The sequence below is a fragment of the Aquarana catesbeiana genome, linkage group LG09 (assembly GCF_042186555.1).
Source record: "Aquarana catesbeiana isolate 2022-GZ linkage group LG09, ASM4218655v1, whole genome shotgun sequence".
NCBI classification, from domain to species: Eukaryota; Metazoa; Chordata; class Amphibia; order Anura; family Ranidae; genus Aquarana; species Aquarana catesbeiana.
This window is the reverse complement of record NC_133332.1, coordinates 47,573,103-47,600,772: the sequence shown is the minus strand read 5'-3', so window position 1 is coordinate 47,600,772 and position 27,670 is coordinate 47,573,103. Positions and strand designations below refer to the sequence as shown.

Here is a 27,670-nt window from a genome sequence, read left to right as displayed (position 1 = left end):
GTGTTTTTACAGTATTTACAGTTAGTGTACTGTGTCCTTTGCACAGTGTGCACCTAAAGCTACCTGGAGACAATTGCTGGTGTTCTGATCCTATTAATACTACAGGCAGGCAGCTGAAGTATTTACAGTTAGTGTACTGTGTCCTCTGCACAGTGTGCACCTAAAGCTACCTGAAGACAATTGCTGGTGTTCTTCTGATCCTATTAATACCAGAGGGAGGCAGCTGCAGTATTTACAGTTAGTGTACTGTGTCCTCTGCACAGTGTGCACCTAAAGCTACCTGAAGACAATTGCTGGTGTTCTTCTGATCCTATTAGTACCACAGGCAGGCAGCTGCAGTATTTACAGTTAGTGTACTGTGTCCTCTGCACAGTGTGCACCTAAAGCTACCTGAAGACAATTGCTGGTGTTCTTCTGATCCTATTAATACCACAGGCAGGCAGCTGCAGTATTTACAGTTAGTGTACTGTGTCCTCTGCACAGTGTGCACCTAAAGCTACCTGAAGAAAATTGGTGGTGTTTTTCTGATCCTATTAGTACCATAGGCAGGCAGCTGCAGTATTTACAGTTAGTGTACTGTGTTCTCTGCACAGTGTGCACCTAAAGCTACCTGAAGACAAGTGCTGGTGTTCTGATCCTATTAATACCACAGGCAGGCAGCTAAAGTATTTACAGTTAGTGTACTGTGTTCTCTGCACAGTGTGCACCTAAAGCTACCTGAAGACAATTGCTGGTGTTCTTCTGATCCTATTAGTACCATAGGCAGGCAGCTGCAGTATTTACAGTTAGTGTACTGTGTCCTCTGCACAATGTGCACCTAAAGCTACCTGAAGACAATTGCTGGTGTTCTGACCCTATTAATACCTCAGGCAGGCAGCTGAAGTATTTACAGTTAGTGTACTGTGTCCTCTGCACATTGTGCACCTAAAGCTACCTGAAGACAATTGCTGGTGTTCTTCTGATCCTATTAGTAGCGCAGGCAGGCAGCTGCAGTATTTACAGTTAATGTACTGTGTCCTCTGCACAGTGTGCACCTAAAGCTACCTGAAGACAATTGCTGGTGTTATTCTGATCCTATTAGTACCACAGGCAGGCAGCTGCAGTATTTACAGTTAGTGTACTGTGTCCTCTGCACAGTGTGCACCTAAAGCTACCTGAAGACAATTGCTGGTGTTCTGATCCTATTAATACCACAGGCAGGCAGCTGCAGTATTTACAGTTAGTGTACTGTGTCCTCTGCACAGTGTGGCCATGCTGCATCGTCTGCACACACAGCAGAGGGCCATCAATGAGTACCTATGCGACTATGTCATCGGGACAGGGTCAGGGGAGCATGTTTTTTTTTCCCACGCCAGTGGACTATGATCAGGGATGCATGCACTGTCCTGTCACCATTTGAGGAGGCCACGAGGATGGTGAGCAGTGATAGTGCATGCATCAGTGACACTGTCCCTCTTGTCCACCTGTTGGAGCACACGCTGCGTGGAATAATGAACAGGGCACTTGAGGCAGAATAGAGGGAGGAAGAGAAGGACTTCCTTACCTCTCAAGGCCCCCTTTATCCAGAAAGTGTTCCTGCATGCCCGCCGATCACACTGGAAGAGGACGAGGAGGAGGATTGTGTCAGCATTGAGGTGGAGCCTGGCACTCAGCATCAGCAGCAGTCTTCAAGGGATCATTTACAGTCTGAAGAAACCCATGGACTTGTACATAGCTGGTAGGAGGTGGCTGCAGATCATGTCGTCCTTAGTGACCCAGAGGACTTTGGACTGAATGCCTTAGCAAACCTACACTGCATGGCCTCCCTGATCCTGCAAAGCCTGCAGAAGTATCCTCATATTCGTGGTATTAAGGGGAGGGATCATTACTGGCTGGCAACCCTCCTTGATCCACGTTACAAGGGTAAGGTGGCGAACCTTATCTTGCCATCACAGAGGGAGCAGAGGATGAAACATCTTCAGGAGGCCTTGCAGAAAGGTTTGTGCAAAGCGTTTCCAGAGCCTGGGAGGTTACAATTTCCTGGTCCTCCTGGACAACGTGTTGCTGAGGCTTCTGTCAGTCACAGAAGGAGTGGTGGACGCTGATGACCGATGCACGCAGACAATTTTTTAGTCCGCAGCCCTAAGGTATGATCGGTTCCAGCAACCATCGCCAGCGTCTGATTCAGATGATGCAGGAATACCTAGGGGCAAGATCAGACTTGGACACCTTTCCCACTGAAAATCCTCTGGGTTTCTGGGTCTTGAGGATGGATCACTGGCCAGAGCTTGCACAGTATGCAATTGAGCTACTGGCCTGTCCTGCATCCAGCGTTCTTTTGGAACGCACATTCAGTGCTGCTGGAGGCTTTGTAACTGATCACAGGGTGCGCCTGTCCACCGAATCGCTCGATCGGCTGACCTTCATAAAAATGAATCAGTCTTGGATCACTAGCTACCAAGCACCTGATGCTGATGTAACTGAATCATTTTTTTTAAAAATGTGAGATCCCTTCAAGACTGCCTATGCTGATGCTAAGTGACTATCCTCTTATGCTGAGTGACAATCCTCTTCCTCCTCAATTTTCATGCTTGTAAGAACATTTTTGGTTCTGGGCACCGCCACCAGTGGCTAAGGCCCAATTTTTCTGCCCCTGTTCAACAGGGGCGTGTAATTACAATTTTTGATGCAATACTTTGCAGCAGGGCTCATTCCTGCGCTCCAACTAGACTATCTGTGAGGAGTTGCAGTGTTGTGGCACCAGCACCAGTGCCCAAGGCCCAATTTTTCTGCCCCTGTTTAACAGGGGTGTATAATTACAATTTTTGATGCACTACTTTGCAGCAGGGCTCATTCCTGCGCTCCAACTATAGTGTCCGTGAGGGGTTGCAGTGTTGTGGCACCAGTACCTAAGGCCCAATTTTTCTGCCCCTGTTCAACAGGGACATGTAATTACAATTTTTGAACTAATATTTCACAGCAGGGCCCATTCCTGCGCCCACCAAGAGTAACTGTGAGGACTTATGCCCCGTACACACGGTCGGACATTGATCGGACTTTCCGACAACAAAATCCTAGGATTTTTTCCGATGGATGTTGGCTCAAACTTGTCTTGCATACACACGGTCACACAAAGTTGTCGGAAAATCAGATCGTTCTGAACGCGGTGACGTAAAACACGTACGTCGGGACTATTAACGGGGCAGTAGCCAATAGCTTTCATCTCTTTATTTATTCTGAGCATGCGTGGCACTTGTGTGTCGGATTTGTGTACACACGATCGGAATTTCCGACAACGGATTTTGTTGTCGGAAAATTTTATAGCCTGCTCTCAAACTTTGTGTGTCGGAAAATCCTATGGAAAATGTGTGATGGAGCCTACACACGGTTGGAATTTCCGACAACGAGGTCCTATCACACATTTTCCGTCGGAAAATCTGACCGTGTGTACAGGGCATTACAGTGTTGTGGCACCAGCACCACCACTACCACCAAAGGCCCAATTTTTCTGCCCCTGTTCAACAGGTGCATGTAATTACAATTCTTGATATAATATTTCATAGCAGAGCCAGTTCCAGTGCCCACCAAGAGTAACTGTGAGGACTTAGTGTTGTGGCACCAGCACCACCACCACCAACAAAGGCCCAATTTTTCTACCATTGTTCAACAGGTGCATGTAATTACAATTCTTGATCTAATATTTCACAGCAGGGCCCGTTCCTGCACCCACCAAGAGTAACTGTGAGGGCTTACAGTGTTGTTGCAACACCAACACCTAAGGCCCCAATTTCTGCAGAGTATACAGGGCAGGCCCCTACTTTCAAAAATCCAACTTACAAACGAGTCCTACTTGCAAATGGAAGGAGACAACAGGAAGTGAGATGAAATCTACCCCTAGGAAAGGAAATTCTCTCCTGTAAGAGTTACTTTGGGAAAAACGTGTCTCCTCTCCACTGATGCTTTATCACCAATCCTTGTTTCACTAAAACCCCCAAATTTTCAAACACATTTGTCATTGGGACACAAAGTGAGGTGAAATCTTCTGAAGAGGTGCACAGACAGCAAAACAAATGTTACAGGGGTGATAACCCTTCCCTATGTTTTCCAAAAAGTTTAAAAATAGATTTTTTGGCTGGAGATACACTTTAAAAATGTACCAGTTCAAAATTACAAACAGATTCTACTTAACAACAAACCTACAGTCCCTGTCTTGTTTGCACCGCCTGTATACTGCTGTTCAGAGTATATAGGGCCTAGTGGCCCCACGCCTTTCCTTTTTTAAATTTGGGTGCAGAGTTCCCCTTAATATCCATACAAAACCCAAAGGGACTTTGGGGGGGTAACCATGCCGTTTGTCTCACTGATTTTCATCCATATTGCCAGGACCCAACATTACATTAAAGCCGCAAGCAGTTTTAAATGACTTATTCCTTTACAAATGTCATTTTGTGCAGGGACTGTTCTAAGCATGGGAAACCTGCGCCACTTTACAGGCATACTATAGACAACCCCCAGGTACGATATTTAAAGGAATATTTCACTTTTTTTTTTTTTTACTTTAACCCTTCCCGCCGACCGAACGCATATATGCGTCCTCGGCTTTCCGGGGTTATACCGGGATGATGCCCGCAGCTGCAGGCATCATCCCGGTACCGTTGTTTTCAGCGGGCGATCGGCTACCCGTATATAACAACCGATGCGGCTAAAAGCCGCTCGGTTGTTATACCGGAGGAGCGGGAGGGGACATCCCCCCCCTCCCGCCGCCTCCCGCCGCTGTTACCGGGCCTCCCGTGCGATCGGGAGGCCCGGTGTCCGGTCCGCTGCCTTCGGCGGCTGGGGGCGGACTGGAACGAAGCTGCGAGCGGCTTCGTTCCAGCCTTCTTCTTGTAAATGCGGAAGCGACGTCATGACGTCACTTCCCGTTTACTCGGCTGCCAATGGCGCCGAATTTAAAAAAGTACACAGTATTCAGAATCGCCGTTTTCGGCGATCTGAATACTTTGAAGTGTAAAGGAGGGATGGGGGGTCTTTTAGACCCCCGATCCCTCCATAAAGAGTACCTGTCACCACATATTACTGTCACAAGGGATGTTTACATTGCTTGTGACAGCAATAAAAGTAAAAAAAAAAAAAAAAAAAATTTAAACACAATTTATAAAGTACAAAAATAAATAAATTAAATAAAAAAAAAAAAAAAAAATTTTTAAAGTGCCCCTGTCCCCGCGAGCTCGCGCAGCGAAGAAAACGCATACGGAAGTCGCGCCCGCATATGTAAACGGTGTTCAAACCACACATGTGAGGTATCGCCACGATCGTCAGAGCGAGAGCAATAATTCTAGCCCTAGACCTCCTCTGTAGCTCAAACCTGGTAACCGTAAAATTTTTTTAAAGCGTCGCCTATGGAAATTCAAAGGTACCGTAGTTCGTCGCCATTCCACGAGTGCGTGCAATTATAAAGCATGACATGTTTGGTATCTATTTACTCGGCGTAACATCATCTTTCACATTATACAAAAAAATTGGGGTAACTTTACTGTTTGGATTTTTTAAAATTCATGAAAGTGTCACTTTTCCAAAAATTTGCGTTTAAAACACCGCTGCACAAATACCGTGTGATAAAAAATATTGCAACAATCGTTATTTTATTCTCTAGATTCTTTGCTAAAAAAATATATATAATGTTTGGGGGTTCTAAGTAATTTTCTAGCAAAAAATATGGATTTTAACTTGTAAACACCAAATTTCAAAAATAGGCTTAGTCATGAAAGGGTTAAGCATCATTTTTTGCATTGATACATGTCCCCTGGGGGACAATAACTTGCAAATTAGCCTTTAAAATTAGCACTTTTAATTTCGAATGTTCGAGTCCCATAGACTTTAATGGGGTTCTAAAGTTTGCGCGAACTTTCGGTCCGTTCGCAGGTTCTGGTGCAAACCGAACCGGGGGTGTTCGGCTCATCCCTAGTCTTGGATCTTGTCCCATCCCCTCCAAGCCACCCTGTGGACCCAATATATATTGTAAACTTACACAGATATATATACTACTACTTTCCATTTGAATCTGTGCTCACTAGGTGTAACTCTATGTGGTTAATCCACAATGGGCCTTTATACTATACATCTAAATCTTACATCCAACTAGCTTTATTACTTTTTTAAACCATCAAGCGTTTGATTGTCATGACTGGCTGTAAGATCGGATATATTCATTGACTTATCCTGGACATTTAGGCAGTTTCAATTAATTGAACAGCCATTACATTTACATACCCTCTTTTCTTTATATTCTATTTTTCAGCGGCCACTTATTTTTGAGTGTGCTATACTTACCTGTGAATAAATAAGCACCAATCTAACCATTATCAGGTACAATACTGAATGCAATATCTGAAGCATGGAAATGTATTATTTTTTGGATAAGCTTTAATAATTACACATACATCCTTACTGCTTTTATTCGTAGGGCTCTGCCTCTCTTTGAATTCAGCAGTATTGGGTGTTGATCCTCTTCCGGGTCTTTAGACCACTTTTCAGCAAATAATCTTACGCTTAAGGGCAAAGCATTATAGACGGGCATATCCAGGACATATTTCTGCTCCACTTTCTTGTTTTTGATATTCTAAGTGGAATGTTTTGCATATGACAGTTTCAGTAAACATGTAAGTACACATGTCACACGCATATTTCCATGAACAATGTATACTGCCATTTCTCTAGGTTTTTGTATATATATCTAAACTGTTTGTTAATATATTATAGACACATGATTGATTCTCTCACGTACCCCCAAAGAAGGAGATGAAAAAACTCTGAAACGCGTTGGGCGAATCATAAGACAGCAGTATCAATCACTGTGGTGACTGTTTCAATTCATATGCATGTTTGTTAAACATTCCGCCATTTTTATCCTGTATTCTTTGATATATGTATGTTACCAATAAAACATTTATATTTTTCTATTTATATGAATTCCAGTGCCTTAAAAGTCCAGTTAGGGGTCAATTCTCTTCACTATTACTCTCTGACAGCACCACCTGCATGAAAACCCCACACTTGAATTGGCTAAAGAAGTTGATCTCATAGTATCAACAGCATTTCAAGATGGTATTATAAATAAAATGGAAAAAAAATCTTTCCTCCGTAAAGATTTTTACCAGGTACCCTATTTTTACCACCTCCCGAAGGTACATAAAAATCTAGAATGCCCTCCAGGCAGACCTATTGTGGCCGCAATGGACAGTGTGACCACAGGGTTTAGTCTGTACATTGACCAGTCCTTACAGCCCATAGTATATCAGCTACAGTCTTATATCAGAGATAGGACACATTTGTTAGAACTATTGTCTTCATACAAGTGGGAGCCTACTTATGTATGGCTCTCACTTGATGTCAGTTCCCTATACACGTCCATTCCTCACACCTTCGGCCTAATGGCCTTGGAACATTTTCTAGCTCAGGACCCATTAATCAATTCCCGCCAGGCTGCTTTTATCTTAGAAGCAACACGTTTTTGTCTCACGCACAACTATTTTAATTTTGATGGAGATTTCTATTTACAACTACAGGGTACTGCGATGGGGGCTAATTTTGCCCCATCGTATGCAAATCTAGCAATGGGTTTCTGGGAGAATCACCATATTCTCAGAGAAAACCCTTTTTCGGCCAATATTGTTTTTTTCGGGCGATATATAGATTACATAATTGTCATCTGGGATGGTACTCTTGATACAATTTATCAATTTTTTAATTATTGTAATGACAACCAGTATGGCTTGTCTCTTACATTTGTCACTGACCCGAATACTCTGGCCTTTTTGGATTTGGAACTAGGCCATGATGAGGATTCCACTACCATTTTTGCAAAAAATGATATCAAACCAACTGCTAGTAATTCTTATTTACACCATAAAAGCTGTCATTGTGCTAAATGAATTGAAAACATCCCTAAAGGACAATTCTGTCAAATGATGAGGATTCCACTACCATTTTTGCAAAAAATGATATCAAACCAACTGCTGGTAATTCTTATTTACACCATAAAAGCTGTCATTGTGCTAAATGAATTGAAAACATCCCTAAAGGACAATTCTGTCAACTGCAACAGAATTGCACAAGAGACAGCGATTATATAGATCAAAGTGCTCTTTTAAAGAAGAAGTTTAGTGACAAACAATACCCCGAGACCTTAGTAGATCAGAAGTGTTCAAACACTATCTCAAAGGGAAACCCCCAAAAATGACTCGTGAAACAGAAGATCATTCGGTTTGATTCACCACCACTTTTCATTTTCAATTTAAAAAGATGGAGAAAATACTGGCCAACCATTGGAACATCCTACAACAGGATCCAAACCTCAAAACCATCATCCCCACACATCCAAGTGTGACTTACCGTAGAGTGCCTAATCTAAAAAACAGAATTGCCCCTAGTAAAGTTAGACCTAGAGTCCCCTCTACTAAGCCAGTCCTTATACCACTTGTAGGAATGTACCAGTGCCATAAGTGCCGGATCATTCGTTATGATCGCAAATCATAAATTCGAAAAAAGACGGAAATTAAAAAAAAATCTGAAAGTAAAAAAAAATCGGAAATTCGTAAATTTGAAAACCCGAAAATTCTAAAATCTGAAATGATAACTAACTAATAATAACTTAACTATTACTAACTAATAAATTATAGGTATTGGAATTTCCTTTCAAATTTGGCTGTTAGTGAACGTAACAAATATGAATTTATGCGAAGTTACGAATTATCTAAAATAACGAATGGCGCATCTAAACAAATGGAATGGAACAAATTAATAACAAATAATAATAAAACGTTTTTATTATTATTGTAATTTATCATTATTAATTTGTTAAGTTCTATACGTTTAGATACGGCATTCCTAACTTCGGATAAATTCGTATTCCTTACGTTCACTAACAGCCAAATTTGAAAGGAAATTCCAATACCTATAATTTAATAGCCAGTAATAGTTAAGTTATTATTATTATTGTTAATAGAATGAATTTGGAATGCAACTAATTGCATATGTCTACTAATGTAATCATGGGTCCCAAAGAGAGACTGTTTACCTATTTTACACATTATAACACTGTGTTCAAGCTGAACAGTTGATGGTGTTATGTATGAGCACATATTGGTTTACATATATTTTTCACTGTTATGTTTTTTAAGTATCCATTATACATTGGAGGTTTACACTTTTTATGATAAGTCACCAGACATCTAGACAGTAGTGCAGCGCTATTTTTATATTAGAAAAATTCACACTGGATTGCAGCACAGGTCTGGAGGAAATATACAAAGCACACCAAGATTCAATTGGAATGACTCTGGTATTTGGACAATATTTGCTTATCCTGTAGTTCAGCTTTAAATTGTTGTAACATTTTAGATTAAAAAACACCACACTGCCCAGTCAAGGCACAACTGCAAAGTGTGGTCCCTAACTGTAAACAATACGAGCTCCCAACTATTGCCACATACTGTATATAGCAATGATTGAGAAATGAAAAATGAGAACAGGTATGCCTAGGAGGTGACACCATGACTATAGGTCCTGCATCAGACCAGAAGACCACTGGTCCTGTATTCTATGTGAGAGGGCCAAGGGTGATCTTACATGCCGGGAGTACTGGAGAGATGGGGAAAGCTCTGGCTAATGGGGGAGCAAGAATTAAGGTGTTTACTGTTTATTCCCATCCCCATAGACAAATCAAGCATTTAATCTTTGACATGTTGGGGGGGGGGGGGGTTGGAATTGCAAGGTTAGTCTTTAGATTTACCCACAGCATGGTGCATTGAAGTGCTTTTAATTTTAATGGACTGTTATAGTAGCAAGCGGCATGCTCATATGGCAGGGCACCTAAATGGTACCTTAGTGCAACAAAGAACAATCGATGTTTAGACAGCTAACAAGCTAGCTGCATACAAACGAATGCGTATATACCTTCTGGTCTGTTAAATATACCATTGAAAGTGTTTTATTATATCTTTTCGCAAGAGCAAAAAAAAAAACAAAAACTGTTCATCCAGCCAGAAATCTTGTGGACTACAAAATACCTCCCACTATTACGAAGAAGGGGGTAGCCCTAAGGCTCCATTCACACCTGAGCATAGCGATTTAATGGCATTTTTCGGGCATTTTTTTAAAGCATTCTGCAGCTTTTAACAAGCATTTTTAAAGCATTTTAGAAGTGTATTACAGCTTTGGGCATTTTTGTTTAACCAATGGAAAGCACAATGGGGAGGAGAGGGAAAGGAAATAAGGTGCAGAGAGCTGCTATTTGAGCAGAAAACGCTCATAAAATGCTCAATTTAGGCATTTCTATTGACGTCTACGGGGCCAAAAACGCTTGTAATATGCCAAAAAGAAGCTCATGTACTTTTTTGAGCGATGGGAGTTTTGCTTCAGTCAAGAATGCTCAGACGTGAACAAGGGCCACTGAAATGAATGGAATTTGGCATGTTGAGCATTTTAGAGCTACAAGCTTCAAGCAGAAAATCGCTCAGGTGTGAACACATTCTCTTTCCTAAGGTGATATTGCTGCTCAGTACGGTTATCACCCTAGGACAAGAAGTGTGTTAATGGCAGGATTATCAGGTTAAAAAAAAGGAAAAATTACAAAAGAAAACGTGAACTTAGTTTATGTAGTGTAGACCTCCCAACTGTATAACCCATGTTCTGATCCCAATTTAGTGCAGACAGCCAGTCACAGGGTATTTTCAGTCAGGTGCACAAAGTTCTACTCAGTCCTTCACACAGTGCTCAGACAGATAGGGGGTCATTTACTATAGAGCTGCGGTAATTAGCGCAAAAACGGTATTCACTATAGCGTTGGTGAGAAAATACTCCCAAAATCAAATTTACTATTAGTAAACTACTACTACTAGTTCCCTGAAACCAAATAGCGCCCAAACCCTTATGCCCCGTACACACGGTTGGACTTTGTTCGGACATTCCGACAACAAAATCCTAGGATTTTTTCAGACGGATGTTGGCTCAAACTTGTTTTGTCTACACACGGTCGCACAAAGTTGTCGGAATTTCCAATCGCCAACCACGCGGTCACGTACACCACGTACGACGAGACTAGAAAAGGTCAGTTCAGAACCAAGCGCGGCACCCTTTGGGCTCCTTTTGCTAATCTCGTGTTAGTAAAAGTTTGGTGAGAAACAATTCGCGCTTTTTCAGACTCGTGCCTTTCAGATCGTTTTCTGCTGTTCAGTTTGTGCTTGTGGGTTTGTATCTGCTCTTCAGTGCGTGCAGCAAGTTCCGTGTGACTTTAATTAGTCATTGTATTCTTGTTCGTTCGTTACTGTTTTTCGCTCTTCACAGGCCTTGCTGTTCTTCAGTGCGTTCTGTTACTTCGTTCTGAGCAGCCGACCGTTTTTTTGCCATGTTGCGTATGCATACTCCTCGTAGAGTTCGTGCTGTGCGGGGGCTTGGTGTTGGGGTCCTGACCTTGACACAAGTCCAGTCCATGAACAGGGTGGGGAGGAGTTCATGGACCAAGAATTGGTTGCTTCAGCGTGACCAGTTCTCTCATATGCCTTTGCTCCGTGCGATCCGTGAGAATAATCCTGATGATTTCAGGAACTTTGTCAGGATGACGGACCCCGTGTTTCACCGTCTGTTGGCTTGGCTGACCCCTTATATTAGCAGGCAGGATACCTGCATGAGGCAAGCCATCACTCCGGAGCAGAGGCTCGTCGCTACCCTGTGGTATTTGGCGACAGGGAGAAGTCTGCAGGACTTAAAGTTCTCAACAGGCATCTCCCCCCAGGCTCTGGGTATCATTATCCTAGAGACCTGTTCTGCCATCATACAGGTCCTGCAGAAGGAGTATATGAAGGTAAGATTTTTATCCTTTAATATCACATTTTATTGTATTGAATGTTTGCTAATATATTGTATTTCTTTCCTCATTCCCTAATTACCATGATTGGAATATGCTGTGAATGTCCCCTTTGTTCTCATGCATGCTGGATTTTAATGTAATTATTATTTTAGGTCCTTCATACATATTTGCCCTTCAATAACCTCCCCAGCATGGTGTCTCCTGGCCTATATTCACCTCATGTAGTCACTTAACAATGTATTTTTTCTGCTCCATAGTAGTGCTTTACCCCAAACACCCCCTAAAATGTTTTGAAATGTTATTTTTGCTTTAAATTCTGGCAGAGTGCCAGAGGCTTTTTTTTGGTGGTGTCCCCAAATAATTTTTAGTAACCCTCCCTCCCCCAATTGCTAAGTCAGCTGATCCCAATTCTCTATCCTAAATCATCTATCTGCTGACTTTGCCAAACCCATACACACTATACCCATCTCTTTAGTGCTCAGATTTATGGATGAATTCCCCAAAGCATGTAGTGCAAGGGCCTGCCTGTATACTTTCAAATGGTACTGTTTAAAGTTTTTGTATCCTATTATTATCTTGCTAGGTAATAGCAGAATGTCCAAATGTGCTCAAATGTGTACAGTGTGTATTTATATCTTTGTATTATGACACTTCTTACCTGTCCAGTGGGCTGCCAATAGTGTAACTAAGGAGGGGCTGTTCCAAGTAATACCCTGTATTTAGGCATTCATCTCGCAATGAAGTGAAGAGGGTTACCTGTCCAAGATTTCCACACACCCCCTATAATGTTAGAAATGGCCCATGAGAGGGGGTCAGGGGGAATATGATAGGTGTACCTTATACTTTGGCATTGTTAAATTCCCCTTAATAAATGCTATCTGGAGGTTGACCCATAATGTTTGTGCCTAATCTGCTTGCCATGTTTCTGAGCAAAAATAGTAATGTTTTATTTTTTCCCTGAACAGTTTCCTTCCACGCCACAGGAATGGCAGACTGTGGCCTCCCACTTTGCCGAGCGGTGGGACTTTCCTAACTGCGGAGGGGCAATTGATGGGAAGCACGTCCACATCGTCCCACCACCCAACTCGGGGTCATACTATTTCAACTATAAGGGGTTCAATAGTATAGTGATGTTGGCGGTGGTGTCGGCTACTTACGACTTCCTGTATGTGGACGTGGGGAAGAATGGCCGGATGTCCGATGGTGGAGTCATCGCCCAGACGGAGTTCTACAGGCGTCTCCAGAATGGCAGCTTGGACTTGCCAGCTCCAGAGGACAATGCGGAAGGACTACCATTCGTGTTCGTTGCTGATGAAGCGTTTGCGCTGGGGGACCACCTGATGCGGCCATTCCCGATAAGGACCCTCACCCCGGAACAGAGGGTTTTTAATTACCGGCTGGCCAGAGCCCGAAGAGTGGTGGAGAACACATTTGGAATCCTGGCCAGCCGGTTCCGCCTATTTATGACACCCATCCATATGGCGGAGTATAAACTGAACCATATTATACTGGCGTGCTGTATTCTCCATAACTTTTTAAGGAAACATTCGGCCAACTATGCTGGCTCAGTTGGGCCTGAGGCTGGAGTGATACCTGAAACACTGACGGCGCTTGAAAGCAGCCATCCTGGCTTGCCCTCCCTGAGTGCCCGTGATGTCCGGTTACGCTACCTGGAGTTCTTTGCGGGTAGGGGGGCCATCAATATGCCAGCAAATATGTGAAGCTTTTTTCTATTAAAAAAAAAAAAAAGAAATTCTTTGTGGACATTTACTGCTTGTGTTTGTTTTAGATGACCCTGACAGAAATGTGTTGAGTCCAGAAAATGGCGTGATTGTGTAACCTTATACAAAGCACTGTTGGCTGTTATTTACTAAATGCAAAAACACATTTCACTACAAGTGCAGTTGCAACTGCACTGAAACTGCACTTGTAGTGCCAAGAGGGTTTGCCCTTAGTAAATAACCCCCATTTTCTCTGAAAACAACAATGACATCACCCCAAAAGTGTTGTAGCGTTGAGACAATAATCCACACATTCTTGCTTAACAAACTTTTTTATACCTGCACAATCACATGTGCATTTACCAAAGGCTTTTAAAACAAACCAACATGTTTGTTGTATAACAATTTTTGGGGTAGCATTATCAAAAATAGAAATGTCCATTTACGAGAAAACAGGCCTGTGTAAAACCAACAAGAAAGACACAAATCTTGAACTTACAAACGCCACATTTGGTAGAACTTGAAGGCAATATCAGACATGAGTATTTAGTAACTGTGTTTGATATTGCGTTCATATGGGATGAAGCCACCCCAGGAAAAGCCAAATTTGGAAGATGCACACCAATTTACCAATGTCAACATGTGCGACCTGCCATCACGGGGGATCAAGGGACGTGTTTTGGGGGAGCAAGCCCTTCCTCTCAGCTACTTTATTATTGAGGAAGGGGTTGCACCCCCAAAATGCGTCCATTGATCTCCCGTGATGGCAGATAGCACATGTTGGCACACTGTGTGCATCCTCCAAATTTGGCTTTGTGAAAAATCACAAAAACATTTTGCACATTGTAGCACACAAAAGAAGAAAGTGATTTGGAGGGGTTTTAAACTCGCCCCAAAACATCAATGATGTTTTTATTTTTTGGAATAACATCATTGATGTTTTTCTTGATGTTTTCCAATTGTAAATTACACCCCATGATCTCCCCGATCAGGATCTGGGCACTTTCGGATGTGAAAAGATCTGGATCCACAACATCACGATCACCTAAAAAGAGAGGAACCCCAAAAAAAAATTAGGTCTCAAAAATATGACGGCATCCATCTCTTACCTGAGCCAGTGGTCGCAGACACTCACCTGTTGTGGTGACTAGTTCCACCACGTCTTCTTCCTCCTGCTCAGATTGTGTTGGGGGGATTTCCCCTTCTTCCAGAGGGGGGGATCTGGTCTCCTCGGATGAAGGGTGTCCTCCGAGTCTTTTCTCCCCTATGTAAAACAAAATGGTATAATTAGCACACAGATATTTGATGGCAGAACTAGAAATAGGAAACAGAGTTCAAAAATGTAGCATTTTCAGTGTCCTTTGTCAAGCTGCAATACTTTACCTGTTTGGTACAAGCTTCACAGATGTAGCCCCCCCTATAGTATACACTGGAGCACCTGTGTGGCCCCCTAATAAAAATGGTGTTCTTGTGTCCCACACTAATGCTCCAGTGTCCAGATGTGAAAACAGCTGCTCAGTGTCCTCTCCTTACACACAATCTAGTTTGCATTTCATTCTAGTAACAAAGCCATCTACACAACCCAATTCTTTTAAGACAAGTATAGGGCGTAAAAATGGTGGCCAAATGCATATGGCCTAAACAATGGTATTTTATAGTCCTAAAGAAAAATGTTTGATACGAACGAATAATGTGCCCATGAACCTGAAAGTTGCCATTTTAAACTGTACAACAGTTCCTAAAAGCACATGGAGCAGCACGAACGTAATAAACATAAAGAATAGGAACACAGCACAACTACTTACTTTTTTGCAGCACTCTCCGGATCTTTCTGTACTGCTCATGTTCTCGTAATTTGAGGTCCGACCACCGCTTCCTGAGCTGATCTTTCGATCGTCGTACCCCGAAATTCCGGTGCAGACTTTTGACCACTTTCGCCATTATCTTGGCCTTTCTGACATTGGGGTTGGGGTAAGGCCCATACTTTCCATCATAGTCGGCCTTCTTCAGGATGTCCACCATCTCCAACATCTCCCCAAAGGACATATTTGACTCCTTAAATCTCCTTCTGGATCTGGATGTGTCCGGATCCGGCCTTTCCTCCTCCTCCTCATCGTTTCTACAATTAGCACGCACCTGCTGTGTCTCCGCCATGTGCTCTTCCCCCACTGCGCCGAACGAAAAGAGGCGGGGAATAGACTAGAAAGAACGTCAGGGGCGGGCGGAGTTACACGCATGCGCAGTGTGTATAAAGCATAACACGCGTGCGTCTTACGTACGATCTGTGAGCGGAGGAAGGAGCATCGGAGGCGCCGATCGTGATAACGAAGGTAGGATCTAAACTTGGGCCTATACTGCTTCGAAATGGAAGCCTATATTGTAACAAGATTAGGGGAGTTTGGTCTGACATTAGGGTTTGTCTTTTGTGTTGTGTCTTGCAGAGAAAATGGATGGGTTCAACGACCACAATTTCCTCCCCCTGTTCATTGACAAATACAGGGAGCTGCCCTGTCTGTGGCAAGTGAGACATCCTCATTACAACCATAAACAAAAGAGGCAGGCAGCGCTGGAGAAACTGCTGGAGTTGGTGACGCCGGTGGTCCCCACAGCAACCATCCCTTATTTAAAAGCCAAAATTGGTGGCCTGAGGAGCACTTATCTTAGGGAGTGCAAGAAGGTCACGGACTCCCAGAGGTCCGGAGCTGCAGCAGATGACGTTTATGTCCCCAGGCTGTGGTACTATGAGAGACTGCGATTTCTGTCAGACCACACTGAAGTCAGGGAATACCTCTCTACTCTTCCTTCCACACTTCCTTCCACCCCAGCTGAGGCTTCCGATGTCCAACCTGGGCCTTCCAGCCAGGAAGAAGTGGAGGAGCCCAGCTGGAGTCAGGTATAGCATTCTTCTACAGATTTCTGGGCAATAAAGAAATGATGTTTACTATAGATGTTATTATTAATCACTAATTGCTGATTGAAAAAAGTGTTTTACATATCAATAGACAGTAGTGGGCACCCAAATTTGGGACAAGAATGAAAAATGCTGGGCTCAGAAGGATAGTCTGTTATATTTGTTAACATTCAATTTGCAACAGTCAGGAGGTGAAAATTATGTGTGATTGATGAAAACAATACTAAAACTATGTTGGTTTTTAATACACAGGAAGACCTCAGCCAGGAGGAGGTTGTGGAATGTGGCAGTCAGGAGGAGGCGAGGATTAGTGGCAGCCAGGAGGAGGTGGGGCTAAGTGTCAGCCAGGAGAAGCCTGGGACAAGTCGCAGCCTGACTGAATCTCAGGTTCCTCCCCTCCGCCTTCCATATAAAAGAGCCAGGAAGACGACTCCAAGTCCCGTGCAGGATTCTGCGTTTAGGCTCATTCAGGAGGCTTCGGCGTCCCTACGAGCCTTACCCACTCCTGAAGAGGCCTTTGCCTGCATGGCTGCCACAAAACTGCAGGCCATGCAGGAGGGTCAACGCAAGCTCTGTGAGGACCTTCTGTATAAAGTCCTATGTAAGGGGGTGAGTGGGGAACTAACACCCAAGACCGACGTCATTGAGTTGGACCATCCTCCTCCTCCTCCTGCTGCCACAACTCCACCACCACAGCCACCGCATGGAAGGAGGCGTGGAAGGAAGACAAGAGAGTGATGACCCTGGGTTCAGTCTGGTCTGACAGAAGTCTCTTGTATGACCTCAGCCTGGGGACATAGATGTCATCTGCTGCTTTCCGGAACTCTGGGACTTCTGGACCAGACTGCCCTCCCTTAGATAAGGACTCCTCAGGCCTCCAATTTTGCTTTTAAATAATTGATGTCTGCCCTGGGGGTCCAAGGCTTTACCCACTTCTGCAGTTTCTCCAGCGTTGCCTCCCTCTTTGTTTAGTTGTGACCCCTTAATAAAATTTTTTTGGGGAAATTATACTCTCCTGTGTGTGTTTTCATCCAAAAAGGACAGTTTGTTGGTGACGATTCAGGCACATTTCTAACATAAAATGTGAAATTAACAAGGGACAACAACACCAAACAATCTCCTACAGATTAAATAGAACAACATATCAATGGTGTTGTGGGAACTTGTCACAAAAAACACACACAAACACTTTTGGGAGTACAAATAAAAATCCCCCAAAAAAATAACACCCTTCAAAAAAATACAAACACAAAAAAAGTATCTACATTAAAGCCAAAAAAAAAAATATATATACAACAAAAATATGTTGTCAGATGTGAGAAATCAAAATATATTGAGGGAATCCCGATAAATAGTAACAAAATAAGTTTGTTAGAAGTGTGTGTGAATATGAGCAGCAAAACTACTATATTCTTGTCACATTATAAAGAAGAAGAGATTGCTCTGTATTAAACCATTTTTAACATTGCAGCGTGACGAAAGTGCTGTATCCATTGCGAACGCTAAGTTTACCAGAACGAGCTGTTTAGTGTCGGAATTTCTTCTGAGCATGCGTGGCACTTTGTGCGTTGGAACAGGCCACACACGGTCGGAATTGACGCGATCGGATTTTGTTGTCGGAAAATTTTATCTCCTGCTCTCCAACTTTGTGTGTCGGAAAATCCGAGGGAAAATGTCCGATGGAGCCCACACACGGTCGGAATTTCCGACAACACGCTCCGATCGGACATTTTCCATCGGAAAATCCGACCGTGTGTACGGGGCATTACTCTGCTAAAACCTGGAGTAGTGCACATGGAAATAATGTTTAGAGCATAATATAATTGCCTAAATGGTACTGAAATATGCGGTATATTATTTAAAGCTAATCTGCTTTTAACCAGTTGCCGACCGCCTCACGACGATATACGTTGGCACAATGGCACGGGCAGGCAGAATCACGTACCTGTATGTGATCTGCCTCCTGCGGGCGGGGGGGTCCGATCGGACCCCCCCCCGTGCCCGAGGCGGTCAGCTTCTGTCCAGGAGTGATCAGACGTGAGGGAGAGGCCATCCATTCGTGCCCCCCGCGATCGCTCCCAGCCAATGAGAATCTTCCTCTGCCTCTGTATAGTAAACAGCGGCAGAGGAAGTGATGTCATCGCTCCTTGGCTCTGTATTTTCCGTTCCGGCACCGAGGAGAGAAGACATCCAAGTGAGTGTAAAACACACACACAGTAGAACATGCCAGGCATACATTACACCCCCGATCACCCCCCAATCACCCCCCCTGTCACACTGACACCAAGCAGTTTTTTTTTTTCTGATTACTGCATTGGTGTCAGTTTGTGACAGTTATAAGTGGTAGGGCAGTTAGTATTAGCCCCCTTTAGGTCTAGGATACCCCCCTAACCCCCCTTAATAAAGTTTTAACCCCTTGATCACCCCCCGTCGCCAGTGTCACTAAGCGATCATTTTTCTGATCACTGTATTAGTGTCACTGGTGACGCTAGTTAGGGAGGTAAATATATAGGTTCGCCGTCAGCGTTTTATAGCGTCAGGGACCCCCACTACTACCTAATAAAGGTTTTAACCCCTTGATTGCCCCCTAGTTAACCCTTTCACCAGTGATCACCGTATAACTCTTATGGGTGACGCTGGTTAGTTAGTTTATTTTTTATAGTGTCAGGGCACCCGCCGTTTATGGGATCATAGACAGAACAAGTAATATAATAAACACACTACTGCAGCACCTGTGGTTTAATGGGCCGTGACCCTTTATTATAGATATATATAATATATTTTATAATAACAGTTATAAAATAATCAATCTTTTAATAATCAATGTATTAATAACCACTTCAAATCATTTACATAGAAGTACTAATAGGTATATATATATATATATATATATATATAGCTCAGCTATATACAAGCTCAAGCTAATACAGTACTTTTAAAAAACAACATCACAATACACACACCAATCCAAAATATCAGACAAAACATCCCCTCTCGAGGAGAGGGATTTAAAATACCTCATAACAGGGCCACAACAAAGAAAAATTGGGAGGGTAGGGCGGGCAAGTTATAATAACGGTTTCTTCTCTCCTCTGCCCGTTAATGATGCCTTTTTTATCTTTATATAGCCTACCTTGACTTGTGTATGACAACTTTTGATTGGTTGATTTAAAACTACCAATCAGTTAAGTATTAGCAATTTTTTTTTAACCTATCAAGTTATTTATATTGTCTGCCATGATCCCATAAGTGTTGGGATGGGGACATTCTGCCCCACCTTTCACTTTTATGGGATCATAGACAGAACAAGTAATATAATAAACACACTACTGCAGCACCTGTGGTTTAATAGGCCGTGACCCTTTATTATAGGTATATATAATATATTTTATAATAACAGTTATAAAATAATCAATGTATTAATAACCACTTCAAATCATTTACATAGAAGTACTAATAGATATATATATATATATATATATATATATATCTCAGCTATATACAAGCTCAAGCTAATACAGTACTTTTAAAAACAACATCCCACACGCCAGGCGCAAATAAAGAGCCTGGCACACCCCACGGGCGACAGCCAATTCAACACAGGTCTGCATATCAAGATTGAAAATGTCCAGAGCGATGTCAGACAAATGGACATTATCCTCCCTATAGAAGCCTGACAAACCCCCTTCTAAATCAATATGCCAGAAAGAGAATCCAGCTACAGAAGGCATAAATTTGGCCATCGCTCTATTAACACGCTTGCAAATCTTTTCAAAGTAATGAAACTCAGAAGAAATAAGCCAAGCCTTACGAGGAATTATTTCTGAAAAAACTAGAATTGTTTGAGGCAATACAGCATGTAAACATTGTAGATCTAATTTCATATGAGCAAGCAATTGCAACGTGTTACATTTACCAATGTCATTGCCAGACAAATGCAAAATAATAACAACACGAGGCAACGGCCGCTTCTCATGCAAAGAAGACAAAGAATAACGAAACATTCTCCATAGCATTCCTTTACGTCCAAACCAAAGAATTTTAAAAGCGTCAAATTCCAAATTGAGATTAGAGTCATAGTTCCTACGATCAGCCCTATGCTTGGCCCGAAAAACAAAGGAATGGCCGACTATCCAGATATTATGAATGTGACCTGAAATTAAAAGAAACATTGGGTCGAACATAGGAACGAATTCCATCTACCAACATGTTTAAGCATATCATCATTGAAACAATACTTAGCCGCTTCAGTGGCTGCACCAATACGAAAAGAGTGAGAAGTGATATGCAGATGACCTAAATTCAATTTAAAAAGACATTTCTTAAACACCGCCTTGAACTGATACACAGTCAAAGGCTTCTCATCAGCATGGACTAGCAAATAAGAAGAACCAGCTGGACGTAAGAGTAAATACTGACGAACCAATTCAACAATACAAAACACATCACCAGAAGTAGATTGCAATGTAATCCAACAACCCTTCCCCAACTTATCAGTTTTGCTGTGTCTCAAAAATATTGAAAGAGAACCAGATGTTAAATAAAACATCCTGGAATAAAATACCAAAGCCAACCGTAAAGTTTGCCGGCAACGACTCAGAAATCCTAAAGGCCCCTGAAAAAACATAAATAAAATGCCACTTTAAACAAGAAGGCTTCAAAAGTCGAGAAACAGACATCAGGTAGAATTACCAATCCTAAATAACAAATCAGATGTGATCGGCAATCTGGTATCAGCACACATATGGTGTTTTCAATATCCTTTCAAAGCACATTTCACTGTGAAAAAATTGCATACAGGAAGACTCCCCATGCAAACGATTTAAAAAAAAAGGATACCCCAGCCAATGTCTTAATTATGTAAGAGTAAGAATAAGAAGCCGCCATCAAAGAATTCAAAAAAGACAGCACTAACTTCTCTGAAAAACAATGAGAAGAGCAATGAGAGGAGGTCAAAAAAGAACGCCATAAATTCCATGCCGTACAGTATGGAATTCCGAATAGATGAAAAAACAGGATTCATACCATCGACCACAAATGAGGAGGACAAACCAGACTGACAGGATCTGCATTTGGTACCAATCTCTGAAATTCCGGCATCTGTGAACGGGATAAACAATCAGCGATAACATTCTCAACTCCAGAAATATATTGAGCCTTCACCAAATATTAAAAGTCAAACACTTAAACACAATTTCACGTAAAATAGATATAACAGGCAATGATTTGGAAGACAAACAGTTGATAGCATAAACCACCCCTTTGTTATCAGAATGAATCAATATGCACCTATTAAGCAACTGAGAACCCCAAAGATCAAGAGCTACTAAAATGGGAAATAATTCTAATAACACAATATTACTAGTCAGACCCTTAGACTTCCAGGACTCAGGCCAAACATCAGCAGACCAATGGCCATCCCAAAATGCTCCATAACCACATGACCCCGCAGCGTCAGTATAAAATTGCAAAGTAGATGCCGGTAAAAATGGAAACTGCCACATAGAACAACCATTGAACGTACGTAAAAAATCAAGCCATACCCTGAGGTCTGCCATCACAGCAGATGTAATACGAACAAAGTGAGACTGAGAAGTAATACCCGATATCGCCCTATAAAGATGTTTAGTAAAAACTCTACTCATAGGCATAATTCTGGAAGCAAAAGCAAGCAAACCCAACAATGATTGCAAGAATTTCAAGTGAACCTTCCTCCGAGACAGAACAAAAACTAACAATGCTTGAATGCGCAAGACTTTGTCAATGGGAAGCCGAAATTCCATGGCAACCATATCAATTTGAATGCCCAAAAACTCTAAACACAACGTTGGATAAACAGATTTTTTCTTCAGCCAAAGGAACACCAAATTCCCTGCAAAGAATACGAAACTCAGTGAACAAAAATAAACAATCATGAATCCCAGCCCTACCCACAAACAAAAAATCGTCAAGATAATGCAAAACTGAATCCAAGCCAGTTCTTTGACGAATCACCCAGTCGATAAAAGAAGAAAACAATTCAAAATAATGACACGACAAAGAACACCCCATAGGGAGACATCAAAATAAAATTTTCCATCAAATCGAAAACCCAAAGAATTAAACGCAGAAGGATGTATGGGTAGAAGGCGAAACGCAGATTTTACATCCGCCTTTGCCAACAATGCTGAGCCACCAACTCCTCTAATGATATTCAATGCGTCATCAAAAGATGCATAATGAACGGAGCAAAAACTAGGATCTATGTCATCATTCAATGAAAGCCCATACAGATACGACAAGTGGTGTATAAGCCTAAAATAATTCAATTCCTTCTTAGGAACAATTCCTAAAGGAGACACCCGAAAATTCTTAAAAGGAGCAGTCGAAAACGGTCCAGCAATCCTGCCTTCAGCCAGTTCTTTCAACAATTTTGAACGAACATCCAAATGCATATCAATAGATTTCAAATTCTCAAAAACAACACAACCGGGACCTCTAAACGCAGGCAACATAAACCCAAATAAAAAACCGTCATGTTAGATTTTAGCTTTCCAACGATCTGGGTAACGAAGAAGCCATGGCAACATATCTTTGAGTTTCACTGGTGTGGTTGCTTTTAAGAAATGGCTCCTTAGCAGATGCCACAGTAGCAGAAGACTTCTTAAAACAGCGCGACGCGGGATGAGTACCAGCACAAAAATTACATTCGTGTTTGTACTTGCATGTGTTGGGCCATTTACATTGCCCATCATTAAAGTGGAAACAAACACCACGACGATAAGTATTCGTTGCAGACAATTGAGGTTTAGAAAATTGCCACTGTGGAATCAAAGGGTTCAGCCACAGGCCCACATCTTTAACTCCCCACCTCATCGATCTATGCACAGATAACTATGCACAGATAACTTCTGTCGAAAAGACTCATCATATGCGAACCATGATAGCCCTGGAAAATTTTTATAAGCCTCAAGAATTATTTCAACATGTTGGAATAAACCACAACATAAGTCTGGGTTTTTTTTCCCCAAAACACCAGCATAAAAACAAAAGGCTTGCAACCAATTGCGATCGAGGGGGAGATTTACGTTTATCATCCTCAAATTTATCACCTTCTTTCCTATCAAACTTAAAATCTCTATGCAAAGAGAGCAGAGTCAAAATCTCAATATAATCGCCACACCAAATCTTCTCCTTAACAGCATTACTCAAATGGAAACCCAAAGGGGACAATTCGCACGTCATCACTTCATGTAAGCAAGTATCAGGAATAACCGAAGAACGAGTGGTGACAGGAGACTCAACACAAACAGTCGCAGTAGACTGTAAAGGCATCCCTAAATCACCCTCTGAAGAAGAATTGATCCAGACTTGCGCTACATCTGAATTTAAAGCAGCAGTATTATCAAGTACATTAGCATTCCCACCAAATTTATCAATTAAATCTTTGAAGGATGAAAAAATAGCTTTCAATTGAGAAATATTATCAGACTCACCACTCAGGGGGATAGCAGCAGGGATGGATGCATTATGAGCTTCTGATAACGCAGGACGCAATGCCATCACATTCGAACCTTCAGCAACCTTACCTAGGTCAGAAAAAACAGTATCAGCAGAACAAGGTAACTGAACATTTTTTTTAGGTTGCAAACCAAAATGAAAATAAAATATATTTCCAGATCTTTTGTTATCAAATAAATCAGCATTTGAAACCTGATTTAATGAGGTATTGGGGGTCATTTACTATAGCGCTATGACGCTAATCCGCGCAAATTGCCACAAATTAGCGCTAATTCGCAGCAATTTAGCGCGAATTAGCGCTAATAGCGCTAATTCGCGCTAAAACGGTATTCACTATAGCGCTGGTGGGAAAATACTCCCAAAATCAAATTTACTATAGCTCCCTGAAACTAAATAGCTCCCAAACCCTTACTCTGCTAAAACCTAGAGAATTGCACATGGAAATAATGTTTAGAGCATGATATCATTGCCTAAATGGTACTGAAACATGCGGTATATTATTTAAAGATTATCTGCTTTTAAACTGTGTGAAAAAGTGATTTCTACACTGAAATATCTTTAAAAGTCTGAAAAGTGAAAAATTCCCCGTTTTGATCAACTAGGTGCCAACACAACTGAGCATGCTCAGACCTGAATATAACTCTCATTTTAACTCAAGTGTCTTTTTTACCTGGAGCTATAGTAAATACCAAAATGAGAGCTAATTAGAGAACATTTTTTGGGAGTTAAAATCTGCTCTAATTTAGTCCAAATGAAGTTTCAGTCATTGATTCTAATGGAACAATTCTAACTTTCACAAAAAAAAAAACCTTTTAATGTTGAGATGAAATGTATCTTTCTGTGAAATAAATTTTCCTTTGCAACATTATTGCTTCTACTTAAAATATTTTGATTTTAAGAATGCTAGAATGTGGAATGTTTTGATGTTTTGGTAAAATATATTTTTCTCTGTCACTTTCACTTGTTATTCTTCATCTCACAACAATCTTTACCCCAAACTCACACAGGTGTCTTTATAATCCACAAACAATACCATTGCTGATGAAAATTTAAAATGAATCACAATTTTTTGTGCTTTTTATTATTTCCAAATATTCATAATTTGAGCCCAAAAAATGTGATATGTGTACCAACATCAGAAATCAAAATGTAATTCCCAAAAATTTGAGGGTAATATTCTACTCTCACCCACAAAAAAACACCAAATATCACAGAATAAATCAAGAAGAATAACTCCTGAGTAATGTAATTCAATCACCTGTATGTCCATAGAAATGCAGTATTTATGTGTATTTATGTGTAGTTATGTGTAGGAGGGTCTCACATGTGGCAGCCCTGTGGCTTAGAGGTTAGAACTTCTGCTTAGTATCTCTGAGGGTCTGGGTTCAAATTCTCAACCGTGTTACTTCATGTAGAGAAGTTGTCTCATCTCCCAGGTCCTATAACTATGTCTAAATGTAGTATTTATGTGTAGGAGGGTTCCACCACCATTGTAAGTCTTTTCCAGATACACTATATAGCCAAAAGTATTGGGACACCTGCCTTTACACACACATGAACTTTAATGGCAGCCCAGTCTTAGTCCGTAGGGTTAAAATTTGATTTGGCCCACCCTTTGCAGCTAGAACAGCTTCTGGGAAGGCTGTCCACAAGGTTTAGTGTGCCTATGGGAATGTTTGATCATTCTTCCAGAAGTGCATTTGTGAGGCCAGGCACTGATGTTGGATGAGAAGGCCTGGCTCGCAGTCTCTACTCTAATTCAGCCAAAGGGTGTTCTATCGGGTTGAGGCCAGGACTCTGTGCAGGCCAGTCAAGTTTCTCCACCCCAAACTTGCTCATCCATGTCTTTATGGACCTTGATTTGTGTACTGGTGTGCAGTCATGTTGGAACAGGAAGGGGCTTTCCCCAAACTGTTCCCACAAAGTTGGGAGCATGAAATTATCCAAAATGTCTTGGTATGCTGACGCCTTAAGAGTTCCCTTATCTGAAACTAAGAGGCCAAGCCCAACCCCTGAAAAACAACCCCGCACCATAATCCCCCTCCACCAAATCATTTGGACCAGTGCACAAAGCAAGGTCCATAAAGACATGGATGAGTGATTTTGGGGTGGAGGAACTTGACTGGCCTGCACAGAGTCCTGACCTCAACACAACAGAACACCTTGGGGATGAATTAGAGAGGAGACTGTAGGTCAGGCCTTCTCGTCCAACATCAGTGCCTGACCTCACAAATGCACTTGGAAGAATGGTCAAACATTCCCATAGACACACTCCTAAACCTTGTAGACAAGAAGAGTTGAAGCTGTTATAGCTGCAAAGGGTGGGCCAAATGAGTTTTGAACCCAATGCTAATACTGGGATGCCATTACAGTTCATGTGTGTTTAAAGGCAGGCAACCCAATACTTAGGCCAATATACTGTATATTGCTTGTGACACTGAGCATGGCTATGGACTTAGGGCTGGTTCACACCACAGAGATGCAGAGAACATGTGTGGGGCTGCCTGGTGGCTAAGTGGGTAGCAGTTCTGTCTAGCAGCACCTGGGATGTTGGTTCAATTCCCCAACATGCTAATGCTTGTGTTGAAGTTTATATGTTCTCCCTGTGTGGGTTTCTCACCACAATCCAAAGACATGCTGGCATCTTATTTGTCTCCTGTCGAAATAGGTTCTAATGTAAAAAAGTTAATTTTGGACTTTATATTGGAAGCTCATTGCAGCCAGGGACTGATGTTAATGTTTATTAGCACTAATCATGCCCAGGGACTTGGACATTTCAAATTTTAGGGTTTACACTGCACAGGTACATATGCTTAGAAAACTGTTGCTTTGTTTATGTGGATGCAAATGGACTTTGATCTTTGGCCTGTAGTTGGAGATTTGATGCACATAACCAAGGGCTAACACAGTTGCAAATACTATTATGTGTTCCTGCTCATCAGGTGCAATCACTTTAGACATACATGAAGAGACAGACTGAAATATACTGGTGGGCGTGTACTTCTATTGGGTGTGTCAGTGTGCCAACAATACAACCTCTCTTATATAAAGGCCTGCAGTAGGGGGGTTTGTTTGGCCTGAGAAGGTCAGGTTTTTTGTTGTGAGGGAGAAGGAATGATATTGGGAGATTTGATGAAATTCTTGTGCATTTTTTCAATCAAAAGTGGGTTTATGTGGCCATGCTGTCAATGTTGTGTGTTTATTGTTCCTGTCTGATCATGCAAACATTGTTTGGAAGCATCTGCTGACCTACTCTTTTTGATCTCGTTTAATCGTGTACACCGAAATGCAGCTTCCAGCAGAACATGGTCACCAATGTATGTATGTGTGGATTGTGGGCTGGTGGTGGGTGTTTTGAGTAAGTCTTTTGTAATATTATGTGGGAATGCTTTGTAAGAATGACTGTTAAGTATGTTTCTATAATCTTGTGATGTGTTGCCCGCTATACACTGAAATTAAAGCTGTGTCCATTCTAAGGTTTTGTCTAATTTTAGATTGTAAGCTCCTATGAGCAGGGCCCTTAAAATTCCATTGATAAATGTAGCACCATATATCCTGTCAATTTTTTTTGAAGCTAGTAAATGTAAATTTATTTTTTTTTCTGCTGGTAAAATTAAAGTACATTATTGAGCTTTTGTTGTGGTGGTTTTTTTTTTCTTCCTTCTACTATTCTTTCTCTTTAGTTTTTGTGGG

The 27,670-nt window shown here is 41.8% G+C and overlaps 1 protein-coding gene across 1 annotated transcript in view; it reads right to left on the bottom strand.

Annotated features, from left to right (window-relative positions):
• LOC141108905 (complement factor B-like) overlaps positions 1 to 24,040 on the bottom strand; it is a 179,825-nt gene extending 155,785 nt beyond the window's left edge. The window contains 1 exon segment of the mRNA XM_073600874.1: positions 23,953 to 24,040. Within this exon segment, the coding sequence (XP_073456975.1) occupies positions 23,953 to 24,019 (67 nt within the window). The 5' untranslated portion in view covers positions 24,020 to 24,040.
• Positions 24,041 to 27,670: the final 3,630 nt, after the last annotated feature.